This window comes from Myotis nattereri (genome assembly GCF_964212035.1).
Source record: "Myotis nattereri genome assembly, chromosome: 5".
Classification (NCBI taxonomy): domain Eukaryota; kingdom Metazoa; phylum Chordata; class Mammalia; order Chiroptera; family Vespertilionidae; genus Myotis; species Myotis nattereri.
In genome coordinates this window covers 56955740-56979880 of record NC_138080.1, presented here as the reverse complement: position 1 = coordinate 56979880, position 24141 = coordinate 56955740, and the positions used below count along the sequence as shown (strand labels likewise).

Sequence of the window (24141 nt, the reverse complement as noted above, 5' to 3'; positions counted from 1 at the left end):
TCAGAATTTCTATTTAGCTAATATGCTACTTTCTGAAATACCTAAAATGCAGTTGTTTCCTCACCTCAAATTGGCTTCCTCTCTTGACTTCCCTTTTTCTTTTTCATGGTTCTGCCGTTTTCTGTCATCCAGACAGGATAACTTAGTAATCTTTGATTCATTATTTTCCTTTACTGCAGTTTGCTATATAAAATCCAGTATTATTCTCCAAATTGTCAGGGAAGAAATCAGAGCTCAGACAGGTTGTCACCTGCTCAGGGAGGATCACCCAGCTGGTTGCTGGTGACACTACTCTGTGAGTCTAAGTCTGACACCAGAACCCATACTCTCAGTCACTGTGCTGTACTACAGGGGGAAATACTGTGAGAAGTATCTAATGTCTGAAGTACACAAAGATTATTTGATAAAAAGCCACATGAAATGCTAAGTTACGGTATTAATTTGTTTGGGTGGTGCCACCAATCGTAGTTATATTCTTCACTCTCTTTGAAACAATACGAATGGTAATGATATTCAGTGATAGAACTTTCTTTTACAAGATGAAACATTTTATAAGGTCATTCAAAAATTTCAGAATGAAAACAGGAGCACCAATGGTGTAAGCCCTCATTCAAGGGCAGGAGAAGACTGATCTCTGAGCTCAAATAGGCAGCAAGAGAGGAAGTTAAAATTTCTTATCTTTTTGTTCTTTTTGGATCTTCAGCGGGTTGGATGATACCCACCCATATTGGGGAAGGCCATCTGCTTTGGTCAGTCTAGCAATTGAGATGCTAATCTCTACTGGAAACGCCTCACAGACACACCTACAAATCAAATTTAGCCAGCTCAGTTTGCCACATAAAACACACCTTTATAGCCACATTATCTTACACCTCTGCCTGTACTTATAATTGGGTGTCATTAATTTTTTTGTTTGTTTTGGCTTTAATATTTTGATCATAATTTATGCGGAATGAATACTATTTAGAAAATACAGAAAAAGTTAAAGGACAAAGAACCATTGGATAAGACTTTGGGGAACTTGCATTCTAAACAGTTTTATGTGCACTAAAATGTCTTTCTCATGCTTTCCATGATTTTACAGATTGATGATGTGTCTTACTTGTATAACACTCCTTCCCTCCTCGAACATGGGTAGTTTTCAGGAGGTCCAGAGTTTGCCAGTCTGCCCAAGAGGCATGGGTTGTGTTGATTGTGCTGTCTGGGGTATTTATTTATTTTTAAAACATATTTTATTGATTTTTTACAGAGTGGAAGAGAGAGGGAAACACTGATGAGAGAGAAACATTGATCAGCTGCCTCCTGCACACCCCCTACTGGGGATGTGCCCGCAACCAAGGTACATGCCCTTGACCGGAATCGAACCTGGAACCCTTCAGTCCGCAGGCCGACGCTCCATCCACTGAGCCAAAGCAGTCAGGGCGCACATTGTCTGGGGTCTTGATAAAAATTGCCCTTGCCCTTGAAAAGCGTGAAACCAAGAGGCAGACCTCAACACCCAGCCCGCACACTATTTTTCTAACAGCCACTTTTCCAAGTTTGCTCTGTTTCCTGCTTCCTGTTGGCTGTGTGTTCCTCAGTGTAGCACTCTGTTATCCTGCATTCTTCTTGGGAAACTTTCCTTCCCCAGGGACTGTCTACAACGCTTTTTTAAAAAATTTTTTTTTTATTCCTGACCTTTTCTCTAACATTTCAACATGAGCAAGGCATTTTGATTATTTACATCCATTTCATTAGGGCATTGCAAGCAGAGAGTCTTTGTGGCCCAACTGTGGCCTGTGTAGTTTTTGTTCCGTATGGTGAGGCCTCATAGTCCAATGGGTTAGATTGCTCCAGGATAAGATCACATAGTGTGACCTATCTGTATCTTCTTGTGTCTGTTTATAAAATGCAGTAAAAGATGCTTTCCTAATTGGGTTTGATGAAGCTTAAATGATCTAATTTATGCAAAGTATTCCTAGGAGCAGTGACTACCACATAAGAAGTGCTAAATGAATATCAGATGGTTGTTGCACATACCTAAACCATTTGGAAGCACTGGATTTGAAAGAATTTTTGTAGTCATTGATGAGTGTTTAAATTTTTTTATGAACTTTATACATAGTTCATTATGTGAAAATGGACTCAGGCCCTACTTGCTGCAGCTGTTTAGAAGGACTAGTTTCTGCCTTTAGGGTTTATGGAATTTTGTGTGTTAGCATAGTAAAGTCTTCAGAAATAATTTTGGCCTTGAAAGGATGTTTTTTGTACTCACTGGCCTTGAAATGGAGTTGTCACTCATGGCATCTGCTGACCTCATACTTCACAGCTCCAATCAGGGAAAGCGGCTCCTGCTCCCAGCCCCTGCTGAGGAAAAAGCACTCGGGAACCTCTGTCCTCTTCCTGGACTGGCTGATTTGATTGGGGTGGGACAGCTACTTTTTTCATGGCCTTCTGTGGGGAAAAATGAGCTGAGCCAGTTTGATTCTCTAGATAATTTTATTTTGGGAAATAAGGGGAAAGCAGTGGGAGTTGACGTCGAAAGAACGTCATAAACTAATGTAAGGATGATGAAAGGGCTCTACCAGGCGATGGCATAGCAGCAAACCCTCCAAGTAAGCAGCAGTACCATCAGCAAGAGTTGATATGAAATGGAAGAAAAAAAAAAAAGCAATTGCAAGAGAGAAAAGTAAACTCAGAGAGAACCAAGTTGTGTTAATGGCAGAGGTCAGGAGAGAAGATCCTGGTGCTGGCTGTAAAGCCAGTTCACGTTGTTTTCTAGGCATTTTGTATTGTACTCTTTTTGAGTCTTTATTCCTTGCATTCCATAGGCCCTAATGCACATAGGTCATATAGTGCAGTTGAGCCTTGAACATTGGGTTTGAACTGGGTGATCAATAAAATGTACAGTACTGTAAATCTATATTCTCTTCCTTAGGATTTTCTTAATAACATTTTCTTTTCTCTAGTTTACTTTACTGTAAGAATACATGTAACATACAAAATATGTGTTAATCGACTCTGTTATTGGTAAGGCTTCTGGTCAACAGTAGGCTGTTAGTTAAGTTTTTGGGGAGTCAGTAGTTATACGTGGGTTTTCGATTGCATGAAGGGAGGGGTTGGCATCCCTAACCCCCATGTTGTTCAAGGATCAACTGTCCTTCTCATTCCCATCTAAAGGATTCCCTCATTTTGTTCCTAGTACATTGACTAACTCCTCTATAGTTTACGGTGACTTAAAACAAACAGACCTTTTAGGATCCTGTTCAAGCCCCCCCATTCCATGCCATGCTTTCCTGATGATTTTAGTGTGTGTGTGTGTGTGTGTGTGTGTGTGTGTGTGTGTGTGTTTTGTCTCCTATGAACTCCTATGTAGTTTGTAATCTGGACCCCTCAGTTCCTATGCAGTATGTGATAGTTGTCTCTCATGGGTGGAGGTCATGAATTCCTAGGGCAGCGGTCCCGACCTGTTAGAATTTTACAGTGCACACTGGGCTCTGATGCCTGAGTGGTAGATGCAAGTCATTGGTCATTTCTGGTGGCATTTCTCTTAACTCTGTGATCCTGCTTTAACTTGGGCACAGAAGGGGAGGCTTTAGCCCCTCCTTTGAGTTAGTATTATATTACTTTAAAGAGAATAAATATTTTTGTTTTAAAGAGAATAAATATTAAAGCATTTGAGAGAAATGGTGTAGTTATACAGTGACTCTTGGTTTTATTGGTCAACTAGGTTTCTCATTATGCCATAACAATGGAAAAGCTCATATGTAGTAAGCCAGAATAACACCTGACATCTAAAATCCCTACTAATATTTATTTTGGGCCTGAGGCATGTACTGTGGTTAATAAGGTAGCTTGTTTGGGCATTATCTCTGTATGTGGTTTTCTTTTTCTTTTTCTCTCCCTTTCTTGAAGACATTTTGGAAACCGCTTTGTTTGTACAGCTACTATATTCAGTAGCAAAATGTGTGAATAATATTATGTTTTGTCATTGAGCTTAAATCCCGGATCTGTAAAAACAATTGTTTAATATTTTGTGGCCTTTAAGTCATCTCTTTCTCTCTTTCTCTCTCTACATTGTGTTTGTGTCTCTGGCTGGCCTGTGGGGGCTGTTCTTGGGTCAGCTGCCTATTCTTATTCATTAGGCCCTAATGAACTTTGAGTAGGGTTGTGTGCTAACCCCCACCAGCTCAGGAAATGGGGACTCTGGGTCAAGCAGTTTGCTTGAGAAGGGAAAGTGAGAGGTCACGTGTTAGACATGATATTCTTATTTTCAGTTTGTAGGTGAGAATTTCAGTGCAAACTGTGTGTGTCTTGCCCAAAGCTACTACCTTAGATATGGCAGAGCCAGTATCAGAACCTAGGCCTGCAGGATTATAGAGCCTTTTTGCTTGTGACAAACCACACTGCCTCTAGTTTATTGTCCCTTTGATTTCTTATCTGTAAAATGGGATCTATGACTAAATTGTCTCTATGATTACATTCCTTGCTACAGTTCTTTGAGGCCAAGACTTGATATCCAAATGATTCCAGGGATCAGGAAGATATTTTAAGTGAGGCCAATGACAATAGGGAATAATGGTAACCAGAGGGTTTGAGAGATTGAAATTAAAATTTTAATGAAAGGGATGGCTAAATAAGTAAGTCTGTAGGACCACCAGTTTTTGACATTCAGATTTAGGCACTTCCCTGGACATCAAACCAGCCTAATTTTTAGCATACAGTCTTGTCAACTAGAATGTTTGTCAGCCTATCAGCCATTCGTGTTTTCAATAAAGTGTAATTAGAGAAAGTACAGGTTGGGAGTGTGTTGGCCTGGGTATACTTTTCCATACAGAAGCACTTCCCCTTACCTTCCCCGCTCCCCCCTGCCCCCCGCCCCAACACACACACACACACACACACGCACACACGCACACACGTCCCCTTGTGTCCTATGCAGCCATTCTCTGGGACATGCTGTCCAACTGCTGGACCATGTGTTCCTCACTTACATGTGCACCTGTTACTGTCCTCCTGTGCCTCCCAAGATTATACTAAAACTAGGATTCTAGGCTAAAACCTGGATTCTAGTTAGAGTGCTCCTTGAACTGGGTGTGTGACATTGAGCTAGTTGTCCAAAGTTGTGCTTTCATATCCCAGCTGTAAAGTGAAGGTGAGAGCCTCTGTCATGGGTTTTCAGGTTGGGATCTGCAGGGTGCAGTCTCATTGCGGACCGCTCTGTGGGAGGCAGGGACCAATTTGGTGGAGTTCTTCATCCTACCTCTACCTGAGCAGCTTTGATGATTTCTTGGTTGTAATACTTAACTAGTTGTATGATCTTGGACAAATTGCTTAACCTCTTTGTGTGTCTCCATTTTCTCCTCTGTAAAGTGGGCATAATAATAAATTAGAGTTGTTGTGGTACTTAAATGAATCAATAAATGCAAATACACCTGGCAGGTAGAATAATGGTCCTCCAGAGAGGTCCCTTTCTAATTCTCTGAACCTGTGAATATGTTATTTTGCATGGCAAAAGGGACTTTGCTGATGGGATTATGAGATGCTGAGGTTCTCTAGGGTCATCACACTGGGCCCATTGTAATACCAATGGCCCTTAAAGGAGTCAGGGAAAGAGATATGATGTTAGAAGCAGAAGTCAGAGTGATTCGATTGGTGGCTGGGGCTATGGGCCAAGGGATTTGGGCATCCTTTAGAACAGAAGTGGGGAACATTCGGCCCATTTGGTCTGGCCCTGCCAAGGCATTAGGGGTGAGTTAATTAAATGTTTGACCAAATATAGCAGGCTAACTTTTAAGTTGATAATTTTGTATGGCCTGTGAGTGATGTTATAAATATCCAAATGGCCCTCAGTAGATATAAGGTTCCCCACCCCTGCAGAAGCTAGAAAAGGCCAGGACATGGATTCTCCCCTAGAGCCTCCAGAAGGAACACAGCCCTGTGAGACCCAATGTTGACTTCTGACCTCCAGAACTGCAAGATAATAAATTTGTGTTGTTTTAAGCCACTAAGCTTATAGAAATTCGTTATAGCGATAATCGGAAATTAATATGTAAATGTTAGCTGTATTTTCTGTTCTCACTGTAAATAAGATTCTCTTTGAACAGAGGGATCTGTGGCCAAAGACAGTTTGAAAGCCTGTGGGCCAGGTGATCGCCAGCATGCCCTTCTCGTCTGCCAGCCTGTTGTGGAAGGTTCTCTCTGTTCTCTCTACACAGCATCTAGCCCGAGCAGAATCCTCCCTTGCTGAATGTGTACAGTGCACCTGACGTCTGCATTAGGTGGACTGAAGGTTGGCTGGTGTTCTCCAGAGTGGACCTGCCCATGGGATTCCTTGCAGGGCACGCATTTCTGAAGGGGTCTTCTTAATTAATTGACTGCTTTGGTAAACAGGATCTTGGTGTTGGTTATGTGCCATATTGGGTCTAGAGCCCAAAATCCATCCAGGCTTATGCATTTGCTTGGGGTATGAGGGTCTTTGTGAATTTGTTACAGAGAACCGGAATAAATCAAGCAGTGCTCAGAGAGTTTGGAGTCAGTTTATTTACCACGGTGGGCTTAGAGAAAATGAGTTCAAATTCTAAGCAGAGCTACAAGCAGAACTTCCCTTTTCATTAAAGATCCAGCCCCATCTATGTGTGCTTAGTGGTTATCTTGCTGGTGGCCTTGAAAACTACACAGTTCTATCCAATTAAAAAATACACCTGGCATGGCATCGAGAGTATGGGCATATCTAGTCTCTGGCCTATGAGGTCAGACAGCTAAGTTTATTTTCCTCATTATTCAGGCAGGCTAAAGCAGGCTAGAAAGCAAAGTTATTTATTTATTTATTTTTAGAACTAGGGGCCCGGTGCACGAAATTCGTGCACTGTGTGTGTGTGTGGGGGGGGGGGGGCGGGAGAGAGTGTCCCTCAGCCCAGCCTGCCCCCTCTCACATACTGGGAGCCCTCAGGTGTTGACCCCCATCACCCTCCGATCGCCTGATCGGCCCCTTGCCCAGGCCTGATGCCTCTGCCAGAGGTGTCAGGCTTGGACAGGGGACCCCCATCTCCCCCCGATCACTGGCTCTGGCCCCCGCCCAGGCCTGAGGCCTCTGGCCCAGGAATCATGCCTGGGCAGGGGACCCCCATCTCCCTCTGATCGCTTGCTGCACCCCCCGCCCAAGCCTGACGCCTCTGACCCAGGCTTCAGGCCTGGGCAAGGGGACCATCATATCCCCCCAATCCCCGGCTCCGCCCCCCACCCAGGCCTGATGCCTCAGCCAGAGGAGTTGACCCTCATCACCCTCCGATCACCAGTCACCGGATTGGCCCCTTGACCAGGCCTGAGGCCTCTGGCAGAGGTGTCAGGCCTGGGCAGGGGACCCCCAGCTCCCCGCGGTTGCAGGCTCCGCCCCTGCCCAGGCCTAACGCCTCTGGCCTAGGCGTCTGGCCCAGGCAGCGGGGACCTGCAGTGGCAGCGGGGGGCGCCGCGATTGTGGGCTTCGCTTTAGGCCCAGGCAAGGGACCCCTAGCTCCTGGGACTGCCAGCTTCGACCTTGCCCAGCTCCCATCGCTGGCTCCACCCCTACTTCCTGCTATCACTGGCCAGGGCGGCAAAGGCGCCTGATTCTCCGATCATGGCTGGGGGGCAGGGCAAAGGCGGCCCCAGGGCCGCCTTTGCCCTGCCCCCCAGCTCTTAGCTCCCCCCTGGGTTTCAGATCACTGTCAGTGGCAGGGGGCTTCTTCCTGCTTTCCCTTTCGCCTCCCTGCATTGTGCCTACATATGCAAATTAGCCGCCATCTTGTTGGCAGTTAACTGCCCATCTTAGTTGGCAGTTAACTGTCAATCTTAGTTGGCAGTTAATTTGCATATAGCCCTGATTAGCCAATGAAAACGGTATCGCCATACGCCAATTACCATTTTTCTCTTTTATTAGTGTAGATAAGAGGCCATCTAAATAATAGCAGAGAATTCCAAACAGTAGTTTTACAAAATGGGGTTAGCCTTCTCAGATTCAGCTTATATTCCTTTTACCCCATAAATTCATCCATTCAGATAGACAGTGCTTATTCTTATGATTAAGAAGAACTCACTTCACAGGCACCTTGGTTGGGCTGTATTTGGAGAAGTAGGGCCAGGAAAGCCTTAACCCAAGCTCAAAGGCTAACACAGGTCAAGTAAATGAGGCATATGGCCCATGGGCCGCGAGTTTGACATGCTTGCTTTAACCTAACAGTTCCAGAGACCTTGAGGGCCATGAGCTGCTCCTAGAACAAACAGCCTGTGATTTTCCCTTCAGGCCTCAACTAGCCCAGCAGTGAGTGCATCTCAGGCTTGTGAGATGTTAGCACAGCTTTTAAAAATCTACAATGTAAGTTATTTACTTTCTTTCTTTCTTTTTTTTGTGTGTGCAGAGAGGCCACAATGCTGTTCTTGTGTAAAGCACAGCTGCTGGGTTTGTAAATCTGGAAAACATGAGGCCAAATATGAACCAGTCTGCAGTCCCAGAGGAATTTTGTTTCCCTTCCAAGTTACTTGGATTAACATCAGTATTATTTCCTTGGCACGAATCTGGCGTGAAGGATATTAAGTTCTTAGAGTCCGTACCCTACTTTTCTCTAAATAAAGCATGGAAGAATTCTGGTACATGTTTTGATGTGCAGAACGGGTGGCAGAGGTACCTTGGCAGAGCTTTTTGCATAGTTGATAATCTAGTTATTTGGGTCTCTACATGCAAAGGAATGTGCGCTTCTAGGTGTACTTTGCCTGTTTGAGAAAAAGGTTTCAGAATCCAGTGTGGTTTGTGAAGAATCCTGTATTTTAAATTTAATGAGTGAGAAAGGCTTATTTATTTTCTGGTTTAATTTTTTCCTGTTCATGCCCAGAATGAAAGAACATGCCGCATCTTCTTGGGTCCCCATTAGTGCTTTGGTTGATGGGGTAGGACGTTGCAGGAGATGACAGGCCAGGCTTGTCACCTCAGGGGCCAACCCACCCAGGAGGCTGCCTAGAAGTTCAACATGAGTGGAGCAACCTGAGTGGAGAGGTATTCCATTTACCCCCAAGTGCCTCTACGTGTGTGATAGTTCCTGGTCTTAACTGACAACTCTTAATAGGTGGCTATGCTACCAGAAATGATTTTCATGTGTGAAAATCATCAAGGGTGATCCGAGGCAGCTCTGCCGGTGTCCGGAGGCTCTCCAAATCTGGCTTAAAGCTGTGCTTGAATCTTTCCATGTGGTGTCCTCCATCTCAAACTCAGCACGTCTCCCATATAAACCCTCACCTCTCAGACTGCTCCTGTCCCTGGGAAGGCCTTGCTTGCGTTTTTTCTCCTATTTGTTGACAGATCGAGGGCCTAAAAATTCCAGTGTGGGAGACTCTGAAGTGGCCAGGTCATTTGAATAGCGCAAATCACATTAAATCTGTTACGTTAGCTGAGCTTCTTGTGCTCAACTCAGGCTTGGCCTTGTCCACCAGCTGGCGTCATATCAGCCTTGAAGGTGTTTCAAAGAGCAGTGCTGCTTCGGAGAGCTCAGGAATTAGAGGATGGGGGCATGGAGGCCCATGCATATGAGTTTTCCATTTGGTTAGAATTCTGCATTTGAGCCATTCAGATAACTAGTTGAGATCTGGGCAAAGTATTCGGGAAAAATGTTAAATCTCTTGAAAGCTAGAATGATGTCGTAGAAAGGACATTTGTGGAAGCTTGAGAGAACCTCTAGGGCTTACTACCAGCAGTCTATAAAGAAGTGTGTGACCTTGGTGAAGTCACTAATCTACCTCTGAACCTACTTACGATAAGGTGGCACCAGCACTTACCCTGCAGGCTGATTATAAAGAGTAAATGATATTTAAGTCAATTAGCATAGAGTAAGCACTCAATAAAGATAATTCTGTCTAGTGGGCCCCCTCACTATCTTTTCCAGTCTTTGTAACTAGTGAACTAAGACTGGTTGAGTTTCATGTGCAATTATATTGGAAAGAAAAAACATTATCCTTTGTACAAGCATCATTGTGCTTATTTCATAGAACTGTACTAAATCTAGTAAGCTGTCTTATGATTTTATATTAGTTTAGAAAGGCAGAAGATATAAGCAAAAGGGTAAACTGCATGGGAGGAGAAGTAAATTTAAAATGTACCAGGTAATGGGAAGGTGATAAATTTGTGATTCTTAAAAGGAATGGAGTTTGTTTGGTATGGTCAAATTTTTAAACAATAAAAATTTTGCACAATAAGCTCTAATAACACCAGAAGGAAGTCAACAAAGAGGAAAAATGAGTGAGGAAAATGGTATATTCTAAAATAAATTGATGTGATTATAATACTGCAGAGGTTAGATAAGAACATGCTAAAAAAATATAATAATTGTGCAGATGAACTCAAATTTAATCTGCTATCATAAACATTTCAACTTACAAAATTAGGAACGATGAAGTACATGTTGGAAAATTGATGTATTTAAGTTTTAACTCCCTGGAGGGCATCCTATCCTGATCATATGAAACATGGTCTTGAAAGTATCCTGACTTGGAATTTTGGATAAAATAGTCAAAGGAAACAGCTCCAGAGGGAAAATATAATTTATACCAGCATTGATGATCATATACATATATCTACCTACTAATATATATATAACTACTAATATATACATGCATACAATGTATATAAGTAAATATAAACATGTAAGTACACACAGATATATAAACATAAATGGAACCAGCTTCATACCCTATTGAGTACTGGCAGAGCACCCATTAGCAAGATAGAATAATACAAAGTTATTTAGATAATAATAAGCCCACTCTATTAATATTTGGAAATAGGTGCCGGATATAAATTAAAACAGAAAAATCCTATTGTGGTCCCTGTTTCAGGGGTATCTTCTGGGTTGTAAGATATCACAATCAGTTGCTGCTTCAGGGACACGATATTCTAGAGTGGAAAATAGATCACCATGAGTATCAACATTGGCGAAATAAGGTAATTTTAGATAATAAGTGCTATGAAGAAAATAAAAGGACAAAGGACTAGAGAGGGACTTAGGGCAGAGGGGGTACATTATTTTAGAGAGGATGGTGAGAGGAGGGGGATTCTTCACTGAGCCATCCTTGTTGAGAAGGACCTGCCAGGTGACAGTGGGGGTGGGGAAGGAGCACTTGAGGGAGCCCAAGTTTGAGGACTCTCAGACTGGAATGAGTTCAGCAGGTGTGAGCCAAGAGCAGGCCAGAGTGGTTAGAGCTTAGAGAATAAGTGTATGTTTGTCTAGATTACAATAGAAACTGAGTTATTTTTGAATGGCCTAAAATAGCTAGACTTTACTTTCTTACGGTTTAAAAAATTTTATATTGTGATTATGAAAATTATGGCAAAAATTCAGAAGTATACGAAGCAAATGTATGTTTTAAAGAAGAATGACAAAGCAAACATCCACAGACCCACCACCAGTTATGACCTAAAATACTGTAGCTTTTGGACTGCATTGCTCTCCCTGGCTCCCGGTGGTAAGATAAACATTGTGTGACTTTTGAGATAAGGATTCCTTTGCTAGTCTGGATTTAGTGACCTATATTTGCAACCCAAACATGTAGTCTAGTGTAGCTTGTTTTGAATTTTATATAAAACATCCATGGTATGTGTATTCTTCTGTGTCTTGCTTCTTTCTCTCCAAATTGAGGTTCCTTTGTGTTGATCTGTGAGTTTTTAGTTTTTACTCTACAGTATATGAATACACTGTAACATACTTATTTGTTACAGTGTCGATCAGTATTTGTTCTTTTTTTCCCAGTGCTTGGCTGTTATTTTAATAAGGTCTGATGTAATTTACCTAGGAGAACAACTTCTGAGTTGTAAGATATCACCAAATTTACTAGACAATGCCAAACTCCTTCCAAAGTAAATACACCAGTCTTTACTCTCACTAGCAGTGTGCGAGGCTTTCTGTTGCTGCATGTACAGGATTACACCAACCCTGGACGTTGCCAGACTTAGTAATTTTTGCCCGTCTGATGGGTGTGTCCAGGTATCTTGAAGTTTTAATTTTCACTTTTATTCTCACTAATGAGTTTGAGCACCTTTTCATGTGGTTATAGGCCATATGGATTTCTTTCACTTATGTTTCTGAAAGGCTGATTCAAGTGTTTTTCCCAATTTTTTCTTGGTTCTGCCTTACCGTATAGCAGTTATTTAGACCTTCTCTGTGTGCTTATCCTCTCTTTTTTATGTTTTTTAAATATTTAAAACTTAAACAGAGACGAATTTTAATAATCTTTTTATATTAGTTATCCATTGCTTTGTGACAGATCACCCCAAAACCTAATGGCTGAAACAACTTTATTTCAGTTGGGACTCGGCTCACTAGGCAGTGACTGCCTGCCTCCTGCCTGTGCAGGGAAGCTCTGCTTCTGCTGGTTGGCTGTCTGATTGCTGGGGTGATAACGGGGTGACTGAGCCACAAGTCTTTCATCAGCCGCAGGTTCGCTTGGACTTGTTCACATGGAATCGGGCAAAGGTGTACAAAGCTTCTTGAAGTGGAGGCTCCAAAATAGCAGATGTCACATTCACTGCGTTCCATTGTTGTCCACAAACCCTGCTGGTATTCAAGGGGTGGGAACATGACATAGACCCTGCCACTTGTTGGCGAGGCTGTGAGTGTCCTTGAAAAGAGAAGTGCCTGCAGGCAGGGGCAAGAGTTGTGACCATGCTTGCAACCCACCACTTTTTACATTATAGTTGTGCTTTTCTCCCCTACTCCAAGGGTAAGAATACAATCCTATAGTGTCTTCTAAAAGTTACAAGGGTTTTCCCTTTCACATCAAAGTCTTTTTCAATGTTGGTTTTTTTAAAAAAATTTATTTTGAAGAGGAAAAAGAATTTGAAAACAGCAAGAGAAACATGAATTAGAGGAAGAATGAAGTTTCAAACATCATGACAGTGGGGGATGTTGATAACGAAGGAGGCTGTGCATCTGCAGGGGCCGAGGGTCAAAGAAAAATGTATACTTTCTGCCCAGTTTTGCTGCGAACCTAAAACTGCTCTAAGCCATAGTCTATTAGGAAAAATGAAAAAACAAAGCAAAACTATGACAACAGCTGAAAGAGCTGGTGAGCATTCACTGTTTGTTTGTTAGCTATAATACAGTGAAGAACATTAAAAAGAACACTTGCTTTTACTATCCTACCATCTTATTAAAAACTGCCCTTGGTCTTTTACATTATTTGCTTCACTTTCTTGTCTATATTTATTTGTTGCAAGATAGCATTCCGATCAGCAGTAATGGATTGCATTTTATTTTTCAACTTTTTAATTTTCTTAACATGAAGTTTTATTTGAACACGGTCTGTCAGTACTCATTGTACTGAGACCAGAGGCATAAGGAGTGCAGGCGTCAGTGAGCAGCTTCTTAGAAAGTGCTTTAGACTAGAGGTAGGATTGTATCCTGGCCAGGGCCTGGGTTTTGGACACATGGCCCTAGAGTAGAATCAAGCCTTTGCTGTCGTAGTAGCTGTGCAACTTTGTGCAAATAACTTAACATCTCTGAGCTTTAAGTCAGCATTTTAAAATGGAGATCATTTTTAATTATCTTTCAAGAGTATTGAATGAGATAGAAAAAAAATATTACCTACCATGACATGTGGCCCATAAAATAAACATTAGCCTAGATTAGAAATAGGTTTTCCACTATTTTCTGTTAATCTCCAGTAAGAAAAGATGAGGACCTTGATAGGTCTTTTGCAGAATGAATTATTTCTGACATTTAAGCTTGGCCTTAGTTACCTCCCTGTGGCTGTTTTCTGTGAAAACTCTTTCATCATCTTCTGGGTTCTCTGCCTGGAGTTTGACAATCAGTTAAGTGCATCTGGTTGGCTGACATCAAGCTTTTGAGACGTGTGTGTGTGTGTGTGTGTGTGTGTGTGTGTGTGTGTTTCTAAATTTTTCAATTGCAATTTATATTCAATATTATTTTGTATTAGTTTCAGGTGTGCAGCATAGTGGTTGTACAACCATATACTTTACCAAGTGTTCACCCCAATATTTCCAGTACTCAGCTGGCACTATACATAGTTATTATAATACTAGAGGCCCGGTGCACGAATTCGTGCATGTGTAGGGTCTGGCAGGCCCTCCCCAATGGGGGCCGATTGGGGCTGGGCTGGTGGGGGGGAGGGGCTGTGGGAGGTTGACCTCTGGCTCTGCCCCCGATCAGGCAGTGGGGGGGCTGCTTGGGGGCAAGGCCAGCTGGTGGGAGGGGCTGCACATCAGAGTGGGGGGGGTGCTGCGGGAGGTTGTGGGGGGCCGATCGGGGCCCCGGTTGGGTTGGTTGGCCGGCCACCGCAGTGCACGTCATAGTGACCAGTCGTTCTGTTTGTTCCGGGTGTTCTGCTGTTCCAGTCGCTTGGCTTTTCTATATATAGATTATTAGATTATTGGCTGTATTTCCTATTCTGTACTTTACATCCCCAACTATTTTGTAACTACCAATCTTTACTTCAGACACTTATATTTGAAACCTTGGTAGCCAGCCAGATCTCATGGAGCCCTGGGAGATAGTATCAGGGGTGTGTGTTCACGGTCCTCACTTTTGAATTGGGCAAGCTCTGACCTGAGTAAGCAGAGAAAGGAAAAGTGTTTTAGGGAACTAGGTGAAGCAGTCCGATCTCTGAGGAAGAAGAGACTGGGGGGTGGAATAAACATTTCTCCAGCACCTGCTCTCTGCCAGAATGTAGAGTGGAAGACAGAAGCTGCTGGAGAGAGCACCAGGGATGCTGGGCCCCTTGGCAAAGCAGTTGGGTTGTGCCTCTTCGCAGATTGATTGGAGGAGAGCTCTCTAGCTCTCTTGACCTGACGAGGAATAAATATCTTCTAGGCCTTGACATAAAATGAGGACCCAGCCCTGATTGGTTTGGCTCAGTGGATAGAGCGTCGGCCTGAGGACTGAAGGGTCCCATGTTCGATTCCCGTCAAGGGCATGTACCACGGTTGCGGGCACATCCCCAGTAGGGAGTGTGCAGGAGGCAGCTGATCGTTGTTTCTCTCTCATCGATGCTTCTAACTCTCTATCCCTCTCCCTTCCTCTCTGTAAAAAATCAGTAAAATATAAAAAACAAACAAACACACAAAAAACCAAAAAACGACCCATGTCATGATTAAATCTTTCTTCCTAGGTCTTTCAGCAGCCCAGCGGAAGTTTGCTCATTCGCTCAGAGACTTTAAGTTTGAGTTTATTGGCGATGCGGAGACCGATGATGAACGCTGCATAGGTATGTGGAGGGGAGGGTTTGGTCTGCTCTCCTTTGCTTTGTCCACCAAATAACGATTCCTTTCTCTTGACAGATGCTTCCTTGCGTGAATTTTCTAACTTTTTGAAGAACCTGGAAGAGCAGAGGGAAATCATGGTGAGTTGTGGGATGTAAATGAATAAATCTAACTTTGAGCAGGGGAAATCAGGTTTCTATTTCCTCAGTGGTGCTGACCTTGGCAAGATTTTAGATAAGTTGCTGGACTTCTGGACCTGTTTCTTTATCAGTAAAATAGTCAGACTATATCAGTTCCATCTAGATTTTCGTCAGCACTTGCATTTTACATTCAGGGGTGGGGAATGCCCGGCCCTCGGGCTGTCTAAGGTCTGGGAAATCATTTGGTCTGGCTCTGCCAAGTTATTAGGGGTGAGTTAATTAAATCTTTGACCAAATATAGCAGGCTAATTTTTAAGTTGATAAATTTGTATGGCCTGTGAATGATCCAAATGGCCCTTGGCAGAAAAAAGGTGCCCTACCCCTGATTTAAATTGAGTCTCATGCAGAACCTTAATGTATCAAAAAGATAAAAGCAGAAAAGCTTATGTAGAAGCACAAGGACAGCAGGGCAATGTTAGAGCTATATCTGTCGATTTCTAGGCTGTGTGGAGAGGGAGGGAACTCAGGCCTGGAAGTCTTTTTTTTTTTTTTTTTTTAAGATATATTTTATTGATTTTCTACAGAGAGGAAGGGAGAGGGATAGAGAGCTAGAAACATCGATGAGAGAGAAACATCGATCAGCTGCCTCCCGCACACTCCCTACTATGTATGTGCCTGCAACCAAGGTACATGCCCTTGACCAGAATTGAACCTGGGACCCTTGAGTCTGTAGGCCGATGCTCTATGCACTGAGCCAAACCAGCCAGGGCAGGCCTGGAAGTCTTTAAGATCCCACTTTGCCTTGAGAATCGTGATGCCAGCAGTAATGATAATAGCTACATTTCACTGGGTGCTCTCCATGTATATCATGCTATGCTGAGTGCATTGAGTGGATCATCTTACTTACACCCAGCACTGCAGTTTGAGTGTATGGAATAATACTTAACCTTTCTTAAAAGCTTGCATTTCCCACCAAGTGACTGATAATCATTGCACAAAAATTTACAGTAGAATTGGCACTGGAATAGGACATACTATTCTCACCATATTTTAAGGCTTTCAGAGGGCTTGTGAAGGCACTGTGGTCCTCTTAGGTTTTTCTGGCACAAACTGACATATTCAACCATTATTTATGTGATGCTGTAGTCACTGATTTTCCAGCTGTTTAGGCAAGTTTAAATGTGGTAGTGGATGAAAGTAGTCCTGTGACATCACTTTTCTGCTACATGAAGTGGGTGTGAGTGTGTGGCTGATGGTGAAACTGCATGTTCTTAGTCTTTGTTAATAGCCGTGGACTTTCGTCTCAACTCTCTTTGATATTTAGTTGTACTTTCCTGGGATCCTGAGCCTTCAGCAAATATGTGTCAGATCACCTTTTGCCTTTTGTGTTCCAGTGACTGATTAAAATCTGAACGCAGAGGCAAAGCCAAGTCCCTGCCCTCAGGGAGGTTACATTCTAGAAAGGGGAGGTGATAATAATAATTAAAAAACAACATATAATACATTGTCAGGTATTGATAAGTGCTACAGAACTTAATAAGGAAGGGTACGTAGCCAGAGAGTAGGACCCGGTACTGTTACACCTAGAGTGGGGAGAGAAGGCCTTTGCACAGAGAACTCCAGGTATCTGGGGGAAGAGAGTACTGTCAGATTGGTGCTAAATTTTAGCTCTGCAGAAATACTGTGTAACCACAGTCAGTCTTTTTTTTTTAATCCTCACCTAAGTATATGTTTTTATTGATTTTGGAGAGAGAGGAAGGGAGAGAAAGGAGGGAAATATCGATGTGAGAGAGAAACATTGATCAGTTGCCTCCTGTACATGCCCTGATGAGGGATTGAACCCTGGGATTGAACCCACAATGTAGGTACGTGCCCTGACTGGGAATCGAATCTGCGGCCTTTTCGTGTATAGCAGGGATGGGGAACCTTTTTTCTGCTAAGGGCCTTTGGATATTTATAGCATCCATTCATGGGCCATATAGAATTATCAGCTTAAAAATTAGCCTGCTGTATTTGGTCAAACATTTAATTAACTCACCCCTAATGCCTTGGCAGGGCCAGGCCAAATGATTTGGAGGGTCTTATATGGCCCGAGGGCTGGACGTTCCCCACCCCTGATTGTACAGGATGACACTCCACCAGCTCAGCCACTCAGTCAGGGCACTGCTCCCTGTCTTGATATTCTGTTTCCGATTTATGTTCCCGAGGTGAAATGACTAGGTCAAAAAACCAGAATGTGGTCTTCGCTCCAGGCTGTCTGACAGAGATAGCATGGTTCTCAGAGCTGAGTTAGGGGATTTATTGATTTAATCTTCAGTTGTGATGGGAGTTGGTAGGGTATCTGTCTTAGATAGGAGGAGGATGGCTGGGCTAGGCTTTCACTGCAGGGTAGAAGTAAGAATAGGATGTTGTCCGTATAAGGCCATGAACCTCAGAGAGGTTATAACCCTCTGTGGCAACAGTAACACCTGCTGGATAGCAGGAAAATATTCAAAGCCAGCAAGCAGTGGGGGCAGCTGTGACCAACCACAGAATTAACAGGACATCTGGGCATCGAATGATCTTTTTTCCCTCTAACGTTTTAGTGGAAAGTTTTGAGCGTGTACGAAAGGTAGAGAGAAAAATATAATTAAACTGCACGTACTCATCACCCAGCTTCAATAACCATTGCCACACAACCGATCTTGTTTCTCCTGTACCTCTTACTGCCACCCCCATTATTTTGTTTGAAAGCCCTGTATCATCCATAAATACCTTAGTGTGTAGCTCTTAAAGATAACTCTTTGAACCACAGTATCCTTGTCTTACCTAAAAACAGATAACAATTCCTTAATATTACAAAGAATTAGGCTGTATTCAAATTTTTCTGATATTCATTCACATTTTGTTGCCCCTTCCCCAGCCCCCCTAATAGTGGTTTTGTTTGAATCTGGATCCAAACACAATATATTTGATTGATAAGTTTCTAAGTCTCTTTTAATCTATAGGTCCTTCCTCCTTTTTTTCCCCTTGACAGGAATTCCTGGTGCTTTATTAGCTTTAAAAGACCTTTATGGTAGTATTTTCTGAGTTAACAGTGATAATCTTCTATAATAAAAGCGTAATATGCTAATTAGACTGGACATCCTCCCGGAAGACCTTCCGGATGAAGCCAGGTCCCGGGTGCCAGAGGGAAGCAGGTGCCGGCTGCCGGGGGGAGGGGGGGGGGGAGGCTTATTGTTGCACGAATTTCGTGCATCAGGCCTCTAGTAAAGTTAATAAAAGATAAAAAGTTTGACATTTAACCGATATGGATGTTATTTGGGTGTTTCTGTCTAATCTTAATAGTTACTGATCTGATCACTTTTTTTTTAAGCATGTAAATTGTAAGGAATTATTATGGCTTAGCTTTGTTCCTTTAAGTTGCTTTGAATACTTAGGGAACAAAATTAGTTATGCTTTACTAGACACCAGCCTTAAACTTTTGCAGAAGAAAAGATACCTCTCTCAAGAAGTGTCCAATGTTGTTGTGGAGACTAACTGGTACAAAGCTAATTAAAATACATGACAGTAAGTGCAGGAGCAGGGGTATAGAGTGTGGCTGCCAGGAGTGGGGAGCAGCTAAGCCCTTGCTGCTCAGGAAGACAGTCTGGAAGAGGTGGTATTTGAGCTGGAGTGCAGGGGACAGAGATGCCAAGGAGGGCCTTTGTATCATTTCACCAGCTCTCACCTCCCCAACACAGTGACAAGGCGGTAAGGACGGTCTTTAAACAGGTGGATGCCAGTTCATTCTGCGAACTTTTAAAAACTCTTATTTTACTTCAAATATTGCAAACCAGCAGCATGTTAAAATAGCCGCATATTTAAAAAGGAATGGGAAATGACAGCTGTAAATCGAGATAGAAATATTCTAAAATTGGAGACACCATTCCTGAGCTGAATTTACAGGTGAATCACAGTTAGTCAGGTAAGGAAAGAGGGAAGTGAGGCAGTAGTTTCCTCCTTGGGGAAAACAAATCGATTTTGGAAAAGAGGGAGGAGTGTGTTTGCCTGTCCCCCCACTGGTGTCCAGCTCTGTAGCTGTTAACTGAAGTGTTGGAAAGGGAAGTGGAAAGTAGGCCCGTCTAGCCAGCCAGAGTTTTTCCTCCGTGCACAGAAGCCCAGTTTCTATGAATTGGGTGTGCCTCGCCCCATAAAAGGCCAATGTTGTCTTTTTTCAGGACAGTGTTTTCAAGTAAGTAGTTTGCGCTGAAAATATTGCCACCCTTGACTGTGAAAGTGAGGAGCCAGGTGCCGTGAGTGGCCAGCATTGCCCTGCAGTCTTCCGTGCCTGTTGTCGAAGGGAGCCGCTGCGTGGTGTCTCCGCCAGCATTCCGGAGATACTCTCTCTGGTGAGGCAGGACAGGGTGTCCTCATCCCAGGCAGGCTGCTGGCCAGGAATTTAAGGACTTTTAAAATAGTGCTGTAGTGTTTAAAAGGGCTTCATCCTGTATTTACTTCTCTGCATGTATCCTTTTATCATAGGGGTTAGTTTTGTCCTCCGAAACATGACCGCTCAGTTTCAGGGGGTTATGCGAGGCCCAGAGGCCCAGGAAAACTTTGGGAAAGGGGAATAACGGGAGAGAGGAGGTCTAGCTTGCCTGATGATGCACAAAAGTGCCCCCTTCCCCATGCCACTGGGCTGGCAAGCAGGCGAGAGGGGGTGTCTCTTCCACCAGCTGCATCCCTTTCCCACCTGAGCAAGATGACCCTTTGCCTGCACAGACTCTGGAGGCGGTGGAGTCCCTCTTCTGTTTATTCCATGTTGTTTTTCCCACCGCAGATTCTACTCTTGTGAAAACACTGGGCTGGGGAAAGCTTGCTGGGTGATTTGCCCTGAGCTTATGCATGGATAAGGAAGGCCCTACGCTTCTGAGAACCAAACACTTTTTGTTAATAGTTTAGATGGTTCCAGGCAAGACACTAGCATTGCCTCAATCCTTGTCTGATTTCCTTCACTCCTTTCTCATCATTTCTCTCATTGTCTCAAATATCTTATAGTCATGTCGTTAAGTGGTTTCTATATCTTTTGGGGGGTTTTTTACACTGGTTTTTGTCCCAAATATTCTTTTTGTGTTTTTTTACTTTCAAAAGTTTCATCATATTATTAGAAAAATGCATGTTGGTTAAAATGAACTAAATCACGTTGATACTTTGGTAGACATTTTCATGATAATCTTTCCATAGTGCACCCTGGGGCGGTGGTCCTCAACGCTTGGCCCCTCACCCATCAGCATCAGTATCACCTGGGAACATGCTAGAAATGCAAACTCTTGGGCCCCAACCCAGACCAACTGTGTCAGAAACTCGGGGGTGGGGGTGGGGGGGGCGGGTGCGGCGCGGTTCATCAGCCTCCAGGTTATTGTCACACATGAAACCTGTGTTGTTGTTTTTTGAGAATGTACCTTTTGAGAGTTGGGTTTTGACTGGCCCAGAATGCTATGGACATTATGGTCTTGACTAACTCAAATCAAAATTCTAAAGTGAGTGAGGATGTCTTCCGCAGGAGGCCCGGGCTCCTTCTTGGACCCATTTGTGTGGGGCCGTGCCTCTGACTCAGTGATCTCGCTCGGTGACTCACTGTCATCTGTGGCCTCGCACAGCCTTGTCATCCCAGATCCTACTTCCCTACTGAAACTTCTGTTTCCTATTTTAATATCCTGGGGCGTGTTCCCTGCTTCTGAGGAATCAGCTAGCTCTTCTGATTAAACAGACTGCTGGCATGAAAGAGCAAAGAGTAGACATGAACTCTTCCTCCTCTGCCCACAGAACAAGGGACACCCGACTGTAACCAGCCTGCTTGCTTCATTGTCTGATCCAGAGACGTGGTTCCCTTAGTGGGAATCAGTTCAGCTGAATGTACAGTTTTATGAGAGAACTGTGGGCTTAGCCTGCGCATCTCAAATCATTCTTAAGATCCTGTCACGATGTACTCAGAGGTGTGGCCTTGGCTCTTAAAACAAAGGGCTGAGAGAGAATTTAGGATAATTCACACTTAACCACTTGACTTAGGCAGACAAACAAGCAAGCTAGTACTGGAACAAGTGAGGTGGAATGATCTGATCTCCATCACAAAATAAGTTGGTGATAGAGACTAAAAATCAAATCTTCTGCTGTGGGATCCCAAAGACATTATTCCTTGCCTTTAGCTCCTTGTAGGAGTCAATGCCCTTTCCTCCACCTTTAAGCATGGGTAAATGGAGATGTGTCTTTATAGCTGCTATCCACCAGGCAGCGGTCATGAAGAAACATGAATTTGGTTCTGTTTTCTCCTGGCCTGTTTGGACAACTGTAGTCTCTCAATATTTTAGTCACCAAACCATGTAAGGACCAGTTAAAGAGGAAATATGAATCCTGGTGGGTGTCTAAAGATCTGCCAGTGAGACCTGGTTCGGCCAAGGAAGTGCTAATGTCAGCCTCAAGTGAGTGGGTGCCATGGTCTTGGAGGAAAATCCTGGAGACCACAGTGGAACACTCCTTAAGGAAATACTGCATCACTAATATTTTTGACGACACAGAGGAAAAAAATAGGTGGGGAAAGCCAGGTATTACTGGCTGAAAGGAAAAGGGATTCAGAGGAGTTGGACTCTGAAGTTGTTTTAGAAATACTGCTTGTTTTCTTCTTTGCTCATGCACAAGAGGGTTACATGGTAAAAATATGTAACCCTCCAAGAGCTTTTTAAGTACATATAAAAGCTCCAAATGTTAAGATACTAAATCAAGCCCTAACCGGTTTGGCTCAGTGGATAGAGCGTCGGCCTGCGGACTGAAGGGTCCCAGGTTCGGTTCCGGTCGGGGGCATGTGCCTTTGTTGTGGGCACATCCCCAGTTTGGGATGTGCAGGAGGCAGCTGATCGATGTTTCTCTCTCATCGATGTTTCTGGCTCTCTGTCCCTCTCCCTTTCTCTCTGTGAAAAATCAATAAAAAAAAAAAAAAGATACTAAATCAAGATTTTGTTAGCATTTCTTCTTCACAGTCTATATAAAATGATGGAGTGTTTTACTATTATGTAATGGCGTGTTAGATTTAAGGAAACGCAGTACCAAAAGGGTGCTGGGGTCCGGAGGAATACCAGTGGCCGTGATGATGCAATGGGAAGAATTGGACTTTGGCAGCCATGAGGCTGCTCTCAGATCTCCAACTACAGAGAGCGTAGTTGACCATCAGGCCCAGCTGCCCTGTGGCTCCATCACTGCATTAGTGCGAAGGCCAAGGCCATGGCCATGCTGTTTATGCCTGTCTGCAGCCAGTGAGCACAGCAGGGGTGGTAAACCTGGCTCACTCCTGGGGACTCTGGAATCCTCTGACAGGCAGCCTGGGCTCAGGGAGTCCCTGAGAGCCTTGCCAAACTTTCCCTGGAACTGCATTCAGTCTAACATGGTCCATCCAGCCTTCCTCTCCTCTCTCCTTCCCCTGGGCTCAGCCCTGCATCACTGTCTGACAGCTCTTCCAGCCTTCCCTGGCTCCCTCCCTCTTTTCTCTATTACATTTGTTGTATTTTAAATCCTGTCTTGGTGTCTGCTTTTTAGAGAGACCTGGATTAGTATAGACACTGACTGTTTTGAGTCAGAGATAATGGATACAGGAGACTCAGGGTAGGTATTTATGGTTACTGTTATCTCCATCAGCAGGAAATGCTGCCTGGTTACTGTTACCACTGTCAGCAGGAAATGCTGCACTTGTATGGAAACTCTGTTCTTTATGTTGTTGAAATTTAAAGGAGATTCCCACTTCATTACTAAAAATATTTTTGAAGGCCTAGTATAAGGATATAGTGAGGAGTTAGGCTCTTGTCCAGTTTGAGTGGGAGAGAATGAGTAGGCAAGAGCCTTTCTATCCCATGTCCTTCCTTTTCTCTCTCAAATAGCCCAGGCAACACAGAAGGGCTGGAGATCTCTTTGTCCTTGGTCAAAGGCCTAGATGTTCTTTTCTGAACAGTCTCTCTCTCTCTCTCTCTCTCTCTCTCTCTCTCTCTCTCTCTCTCCCTCTCCCTCATTCCCTTCTCTCTCTCTCTCTCTCTCTCTCTCTCTCTCTCTCTCTCTCTCTCTCATATTTTCTTGATTCAACAGTTTATTGCCTTATATTATTCAGTAGGTTCCATTTTTCACTATGCCACTGAATTATACCATTCACTTAAATGTTCTCTTACTTAAGCCTAAAAAACAAAATAGCAAATTCTCTCATGATACTTTCACAGCTGTGTTGATAGGCTTATCTTTTATTTACTTCTGTAGGCTTTTATTCCTTCTCATAATGTTCTGCCCAAGTATTTATTTTGTTTTAAAAATAGAAGTTAGTTCTGTATTGTCTCTCATACACGGATGGAAAGAAGATTAAGGTTGAATCTCTGCACATCCTTATTAGGTTAGGTTAACTCATTCTTAATATAGCCAATACTTTGTTTTGAAGGTTTTCATTTTTTCCTAAGCATAATAAAAAGAGTCTATTTGATGTAAATAATCTAAATATAATGACTACTTTATTTTTTTGATTAATGTTCTTCAAAATTGATGCAAACTCTTTTTTTTCCCTTCAAACAAACCCAAAGATATTTGTTCATTAAGGGAATCTTAAACTTCTGTGATACACTTATTTTTTTCTCCCCAGAGAAAAGTCATAGTCAGATGTTGCAGGAATAAAGTCAGAGAGCAGAAGTGGTCAGAACTTTAGATCAAATCCTCTAGTTCTGTTAGCTTTTAAGCTCTTCAGAATTTAGGATTGAAAGTTGATGTAAACTGTTATTGGGGACATCTTATTCTTGGACT

General features: G+C 43.2%; 1 protein-coding gene across 1 annotated transcript in view; it reads left to right on the top strand.

The window, feature by feature from the left end:
* ARHGAP10 (Rho GTPase activating protein 10) overlaps positions 1-24141 on the top strand; it is a 260742-nt gene that overhangs the window by 59726 nt on the left and 176875 nt on the right. Inside the window, exons 2-3 of the mRNA XM_081092259.1 lie at positions 15127-15222; positions 15296-15357. Coding sequence (XP_080948385.1) covers positions 15127-15222; positions 15296-15357 — 158 coding nt within the window. The remainder of the gene's footprint in view (positions 1-15126; positions 15223-15295; positions 15358-24141) is intronic.